At 34.7% G+C, this 8,005-nt stretch overlaps 1 protein-coding gene across 2 annotated transcripts; it reads left to right on the top strand.

Moving 5' to 3' along the window:
* The first annotated feature begins 3,182 nt into the window (after positions 1–3,182).
* Positions 3,183–6,332, top strand: LOC141839719 (uncharacterized). Of its 2 annotated transcripts, none has more exons than XM_074727535.1 (6): positions 3,183–3,522; positions 3,740–3,866; positions 3,946–4,054; positions 4,178–4,574; positions 5,304–5,373; positions 6,274–6,332. In XM_074727535.1, exons 1-6 carry the CDS (start codon positions 3,254–3,256, stop codon positions 6,301–6,303), a joined length of 1,002 nt encoding a protein of 333 aa, XP_074583636.1. In that variant the 5' UTR covers positions 3,183–3,253; the 3' UTR covers positions 6,304–6,332. The 2 variants fall into 2 exon arrangements, with proteins under 2 accessions (XP_074583636.1, XP_074583637.1); XM_074727536.1 differs by lacking the exon at positions 6,274–6,332 and adding an exon at positions 5,725–6,005 and having other exon boundaries at positions 3,184–3,522.
* Positions 6,333–8,005: the final 1,673 nt, after the last annotated feature.

The raw sequence follows: 8,005 nt of genomic DNA, 5'->3' as shown, positions 1-8,005 counted from the left end.
GAATCTCCATCTAGATGCAAAGAAGTTATTTCCACTTTCAAATTATTTGATGTGTTGTATATAATAAAATATCTTTCTATTTTAAAAATAAATCTGATAAGATCTCTACTTTGCTAACAAGGTAAGATTTCCAATTTATCATAATATGAAATTAACATTGCTTTGATACCAATTATTAGCTTGATAGAAGTCACATATCTATGATTTTCTCCATGTATTTTCAATGTGGAACTTTGATTGTAATCCAATAATCCTCTCCTCAAACGAAGGACCATCATATATTGATCGAGGCTAATTTGACGTCCGATCTCTTGACCCACCATGCCTCTTTGCCTCGATGTCCGGTCCTCTTGATCCGCCAATACTACCTAGTATACGGTCCAATTGACCTACTAGGACTTACCTACCTCGAGAGTTTATCATGAATTTTATTAGGAGCCCTCTTACTATTATCCCCAATTCCCATGGTTTGGGTCGAGCCTCCCCTACCTCTTTCATTTTTCCTGAAGGTCTTCACATGGCTCCACATAGACCATGGCTCTGATACCAAGTTGATAGAAATCCGTATCATATCTCATAAAAAGTAAAAAAAAAATGGGGATAAAGTGATGGGATCGACTTCTAATAACTAAGTCAAATTGATTAATCAAAAGAAATTATTTCATTATTTGTTCTCAAAAAATTACATAATAACTCTATACATAAATCGTAAGATAATACCAATCAATATAAAAATTATTAATAAATTTAGTAAACTATTTAAAGGATAATTATTAATAAATTTAATGATGTTATATAAATTAATAATAAATTTAATAGTATATTATAAAAGATAATATTTTAAACGACTTATTTGAATAAGTCTATTCACCTGTGGGGGCGCTCTTAACAATTTGATAAGATCAAGAAAGCTTCAATAGAAAATTTCATATTGCCCTTCCGTATTTTATTATTTTATTATTTTATATTTTAAAATTTTAACTCTAGTCATATATCTGAGTTGCACGATTTAAAAATAAACTAAAATTTGCATATAGAAGAAGTTAAAGTATATTATCAATAGTAAATTAAAAAATAGGTAAATCAAAGCAAATAATTTTTTAACAAATAAAAAAAGGTGTCCTTTTCTTTCCAAATAGGAGCGTCTTTCTTTTATTTTATTTTATCCAAATGGCATTCTCTTTTACTCCCTTTCATGTATATTTATTTAAATGTCCTCCTTATTCAAGATTCAAGGTTGTTATTCAAGGTTGTATTGTTATCTTCTTTCTAAATCTTAAATTATAATTTTTCAATCGATCGGATGCGTTATAATAATTATAATTTTGTAATTATTACAACGGGTTTGATATACTTAATATTTAAAAATATTCAATTGTAATAATTACGGTTTCATAACTACTAAAATATAGATTCAATCTTATCCATCTACGATTCACTAGTATGGTTGAGCAATCAATTCAAAACTAAATCATTTGAACTGATTTAATCAAAATCGAGCAACCCAAGTGCAAAAATTGACCTCTACTAAAACTAACGTGTTGGTGTTGATTTTGGAAATCAATACCCCAGTGGTGCTAGTGCTTTATTTTGAAAATCAGTACCATATAATATTGATTTATTCGGTTCACGTTGGAGTAGTTACAGTTGTAATTGCTATAATACATATTCGACCTACTCACCTAATATTTACATTATAGTAGATACGAAACTATAACTGCTACCAAAGGCAAAACCACTATTGCCCTAGTCGGGCTTTAATCCGGGGGACCAACAATGTTGAAGAGGAGGATCTCTGTATGATATCAAAGTGGTCGAGAAGAACGTGAGAGAGAAGACAGTAACCCGAGGGCTTTTTTTCGATCAGCCCACCCGAGATTAGCTTGGGGCTATAAAATTTTTAGCTCCACCATTGACTGCTACAACATGAATATTTTTAAATGTTAAATATGTTAGACACGTTATAAGAGTTATGAAATCATAACTATTATAATATGTGTAACAACTATAGTTTCGTAATTAACTATACTACAACGTGTCTGACCGGTTCAAAAATTAAAAATTTAAATTTAAATGAAAGATAGCAATATTAAAGGATATTTGAGTAATTATATACAATTGAATAGTAAAGTAGAACAACGACTTTTTTATAAACAAATTAAAATGGGACGTGAATTTAAAAATAAAGGACGTCCTTTTAACTTCTACCCAATAATTTTTTAAAAAATAAAAACATGTTTATCACAAAAATTAAGAAAGAGCCACTCTACTAGGATTTTATATAATAATTATATTAAATGATAGTTTCTATTTTTTAAAATTAATGATTCTATATAATAATTATATTAAATGACAGTTTTTATTTTTATTTTTTAAATTAATGAGTAACAAAAATGTCAAAGGAATTAATTTCAAAATCCCCATGATTCTTGGAAAATAAATAGAAAGTTATTGCAAAAATACAATCGATTGAAATAGCAAGTCAAGAAATCCCACTAAAACTTGGATTTTATTGTTATTTTTTAGCGATAACGATAAATACAACATATATCTCAAACAAAATAACCGAAATAAAAAAAATTAAATAAAATGGAAGCTTCTTTTCTGGGATATCGAAGTCTCGTCTCCATCACGTGCGTTTAAAATTGACACATGACGTGGAACAAGCTTGAAAATTCAAGTCACATAATTTTGATTTATCAAATTAATGCCACATATAATATATATATATATACTGAGAGTTAACGTCCTGCGTCAAATAACAATATAATTTAATTAGAAGGATTAACGTAGCAGCCCAGTTGAAATGTCTATCAATCGCATTAATTAATTTGAATTTTCAACCCCAAAAACAGTCGTTGACTGCTACTTTTCTTTTCTTACTAAATATCTCTAGATTTTTTAATCATTATGCTCAGCGGATAAGACACAGAATAGTCAACGAGGGGACGACAGCTGCCCTTAACTATATTCGTCCCAACAAGATTAGATTGCACATTGGCTGAGATGTGAATCTTTGTGAACGCGCGCTGAGCGCAGTTTCTATATCTAGTCAATAATTCCGGGGAAATAATAGATAAAAAATGCCCTGTTATGTTCATACCATTACTACTTCCGTACCTGACTGGTGAAGCTTCGTCTGCAGCCTCTGTTCCTATTTAAAGAGCTCCTCTTTCCTTGCTGCTTCCAACGCAACTCACAAATTAGTGAGTCCCTTTGGGAAAGAGAGGGAGGGGCGAGAAGTGGGATAGCCATGGCGACGACAGAACAGAGGTCATCCACCTACGGCAAGACGGGGCCGGAGACGGGCAACGGCGGAGGCGCCGGCTTCGCGGAGCGGCGGCCTCCGACGAACCTGTTCCGTGTCGATTTCTTGCTGAGGCTGTTGCTGTTGGCGTCGTCGGTGTCGGCTCTGGTGGTGCTGGTGACGAGCAAGCAGAGCAGGCAAATCTTGACCGGCCTCCCGCCGCCATTAGCCGTCGTCTCCAGGGAGGCCAAGTTCCAGCACTCCCCTGCCTTCATGTAAGTTCGTTAATTACTTTGCAAATTAGATTAACTGTAACTTAATTCCTAACTTGCAAGTTTTAAGCAGACCTTTTCCAACGTTGAATATTATAAATTTCTTGCCTTGACCGTTCCGGCGATCATCATCACTCCAATTAATTTTCAACAAATGAAAGGCTCAAATTTATTAATCGTTTGTCGTAATTAATTGATTATATCTTCACTAACTGCGTAGATATCTCTTGGCGGCCCTCTGCGTCTCTAGTCTGTACAGCTTCGTCACCATGTTCGCCTCCTTCCTCTCCATCTCGATCCCCTCGCCATCCACCAGAATCCTCTTCCTTCTCCTCGTCTGCGACGCGGTAAGTTAATCCTAATAATTATGTCACTGCAGTGACTTGTTTATTTTGAAAAATTAATTGATTAGTTATGTGTGCGCAGTTGATGGCCGGAGTGATGGCGTCGGCGATGGGGAGCGCCGGTTCGATTGCGTACCTGGGGCTGAGGGGGAACTCGCACGCCAACTGGGCGAAGATCTGCAACAACTACGGCAAGTTCCAGTGCCGGCTTTAGGCATAGGCGGGTAAGGCCTATGCCTAGGGCCCAATTTTAATTGGGGCCCACCTAGTTAGGATATTTAGGGTTAATGGAGGATAGGATTATTGGATTTCAGCACAAACCCGACCCGGTATGCTGTCCCTTCGCATTCTCGCCGCTTCCCGATCTCGCCTCGCCTTCGTATTCTCGCCGCTTCCTGATCTCGCCTCTTCAAAACCCCGATGGCCCGATCTCGCCTCTTCATCTCCCCTCTTCTTCGACGCGGTCACACGAGCAGTGAGCTCAAGCATTTCGCGTTCTTCCTCGGGGCGTTTCGGCGTTCCTGACCGAGAGGAGTTCGGATTCGCATTCTCGGCGTCTCGCCCGTTTCCTACTTTCCCGATCTGCGGCCCTAACCCTAATCTGATCCCTTTTAGTTCCCAGAATTCGCTCGATTTCTGCCGCAAGGCGTCCGATTATTGGGACATCATCGTTGCGATCGAGATTCGAAGGCTTCCTGAACCCTATCACAGGTGCATACCAAATTGCCAATTATGAAAAATAAAGTTTTTCCCCGCAATTCTTTGCCTGTCATGATTTCACCTGTCACGATTAGTTCTTTGCGAAAGTCTAGGTATTCCTTCTTATTGTTTCTTTGTCAACGGATCTCGTTTAAGGTTTTTGGGTTTTTAAAAATCCCTTTCTTTTGGGTTTTTACGGGGTTGAATGCATTTTTTTTCATTTTTGTATGTTATTGGATAATTTGATTTCATTTGGCTCGAACTTTTGGGTTTTTAGGCTTGTTCTTGTCAGTTACAGTCCGATTCTGTAGAAAGTTTTTGCCTTGATTATTCATCTCAACTTCCTGTAGGCACTGTTGTTTCCCATTATCCTTTCTCCTCCTTTGTCTTTCTTTTTCCAATACTTATTTGGATCAGGCATCATATTTTGATACAATTATAAAAAAATCTGTTTGTCGTTAGCAAACATAAACATACAGTTGTTACTTCTGAAGCTTCCCTTTTAGGCCACTATATTTTGTTTTTATTATTCTTATAACTGCTTTAATGATGCATGTACTTCTGCTTACTCTACGATTGTACTGTTTTCAAAATCAAAGGTAACAGTCACTTTGGTTAGAGTAAACTACAAAATTAATTGCTAATTTGAGCTCTTAATAAGTAGGACACATGTACTTCGCTTCCTTCTTCCAGTATTATTGCTGCTGAGATTTAAATAGTGATTTTTCGTATTTGATCCAGTTGTTCTACGAGTCCTTTGACGAATCTTTCGAGAGGCGATGGATCGTTTCTGACAAGGCGGACTACCAAGGTAGATTACTTCCGGATATATTATTAATTCTCAATAGATCGTTCATTATAAAAGTAAATATTCATCTTTCAATTTCTATTATTAATTCTAGATCATTTACGGATCGTTTACAGATCAGTAAATCGTTTATTAATTCTAGATCGTTTATTATTATTTAATTTTAAAATATTTTTATTTCTATAAAATAGTAGAAAATTATATTATTATTATTATTATTATTTGAATATAAATATGTCTGCTAAAAAATATGATTCTGGACATATAAAACGCATGAAAAAAAGAAAAATAGAAGAAAAGAATGAGAGAATTTTTTTTTAAATAATAACAATCATTTAAAAAAAATTTGCCTAGGGCCCTCCGTAGGCTTGAGCCGCCCCTGGCAAGTTCTGCCGCCACATCGGCAGCTCCGTCGGCGTCTCGCTCGTCGCCGCCATCGTCCTCGTCCAACTCGTCGTCCTCTCCTCCTACTCACTCTATCGCCGGACGCTGTAGTTAAAACGTATATTTTACTGCACTTAGGTCCTTAATTTTATCTTTTGTCTTCTTAAGCTTGTAGCGAATTAAATTAGCAGTGTGTATTTTGTATGTATACGAGTGGTTAATTATCTTAATTTGGCGTTAATCCGATTTCATAGTTCTTTGCGTTGTTTAATTGTAGATTAAACAAGGTAGACCAGCCACCACGTTGTCGTATGTATATAGCTAGCTCTTGAGCCTCGCTGATATTTCTGCCTTTTTTTTTTAATAAAAACTTTTATGAGACAAAAAAAAATCTAAGATTTACCATCTTATTTCTGTCGGGGCGTCTCACTGTCACCCTAGAGTGACATTATTACGAGAGTGTTTAAGGAGGCTAAATTTGACAGTTGTTGATTGATTTTTTTTTGACTTTATATGCAGAAAAAAGATATCCAAGGGGACCAAATCTGATAACCATTTAACCGTCCTTTTTATTCTTGTATTAATGTGTGCCTCAAGAATATTCGCAATCTTTGTACATGACCCCCGAAGGACAAAGACCCATAACTAGAGTATGAAATGAGCCTGAGGGTATGTGGAATTGAGGTCCGAGATAGAGATGACGTCTGAGGTCGAGATGTCGTCTAATACTAGGCTGATGTCGAAGGCTAAGATAGCTTTAGAGGCCAAGAGGACATCTCAGGCCGAAGTGAAGTCTGAGGTACTTGCGACCGAAGTAGAGTTGAGATTGAAACGGCATCTGAGGGCGAGATAGTGTTTGAAGCTGAGATGACGTCTGAGATCGGGATGACATCGGAAGTCGAGAGATGGGGTCGGAAGCCAATAATGTGTCTCGAACCTAAAAAAAAGTAAGGATTTTGTTAGAAAGGAGAGTAAGGTGGGCCGTGGAGGGTTTCCTGTATTATATGATTCATTTATTGCATATATTGGTTGGGTTTGATCCGTGTGAAAACTGGTTTGTTCATCAATCTTCAATCTCTTTCAACATAAAATAACAAAAGGCATAAATAGCGCGATATATTTATATTCAGTTAATGCGTTTATCGTCAATATAATCTTTAAATTTTCATATTTAATCAATAGATTTTACATTATTTTTTTCTTTAAGAAAGCAAAACCATTGCCCACAAGAATTTGTTTGTCATACCAACTTATATACTTCATCTTGTTGTTCGTATAATTAACAAAATATAAATTTTAAACAATTTTCTTCTAGTTTTTAAAGGACGAAACAAAACATTCTCTAGACACGTGCTAACACTTTCACAAAAATATTCAAAATTTAAAATAGAAAGTAACACAAAATCTAAAATCTAAAATTTTAGACAATGAATTAGTTTTTAAAAATTTGGTTAGGTAATATCCCTACATCATTAAATTCAATCTTCTAATATATTCATCTGTATTTAAATTAATTTTTTTCTATTACGTAATTATCATAATTTTATATTATCTAATTAAAATATTTATTAATTATGTAAATACATATTTGTAATATTTTAAAAGCATCTCTTTGAGTTTTCACTCAATAAGTGTATATATATACACGGAAATTATATATTATACATCTTAGTATAAATTTTATTTTTAGTTTTTTATTTAAGATTTCAGGTTCAAGATTTATGATTTAGAATATAACACCTTATATTGCACCACGTGAATACCATATGTATTTTTTAAAAGAGTTAAGATTTAATATTTAAGCTAATGAAGGCGATTATATATCCATGTAGCATTAATTGCATTTATTAATTCCTTCATTCTTTCTTTCGTTGGCGACGGAAAAAGATATGTAATTATGGTTGTATTTATTGTCGTTTGAAGATTTAAATCTGCTGTGTCGAAGATTTAATGAGTTTGAAGATTTCTTTCTCCCTTATCGTCTTCTTTCGTAATAAAAGATAAAACTTTGAACAATCAATCTTACGACCATTATAATAATATCTACTAGGGTATCCAATTCAACTATGTTTCGAAGACCCCTCTTCATCTTCTTCTCTATATTTCTTATATCCAACTGGAATCGAGAACTGGACGATCGAGGGCCCAGTTCACAGCTGGAAAGCCACCGACCGACGATGAATGGAGACATTAATTAATCCAAACATTCAAATCTAATATTGAATCAAAGCTAGAATTTTTATTAAATAAA

Source organism: Curcuma longa, chromosome 11 (assembly GCF_044706935.1).
Source record: "Curcuma longa cultivar G26 ecotype Majalengka, Jawa Barat chromosome 11, ITB_CL_G26_1.1, whole genome shotgun sequence".
Lineage (NCBI taxonomy): Eukaryota > Viridiplantae > Streptophyta > Magnoliopsida > Zingiberales > Zingiberaceae > Curcuma > Curcuma longa.
The sequence above is the reverse complement of the archived record's forward strand: the minus strand, read 5'-3'. Positions and strand labels throughout refer to the sequence as shown.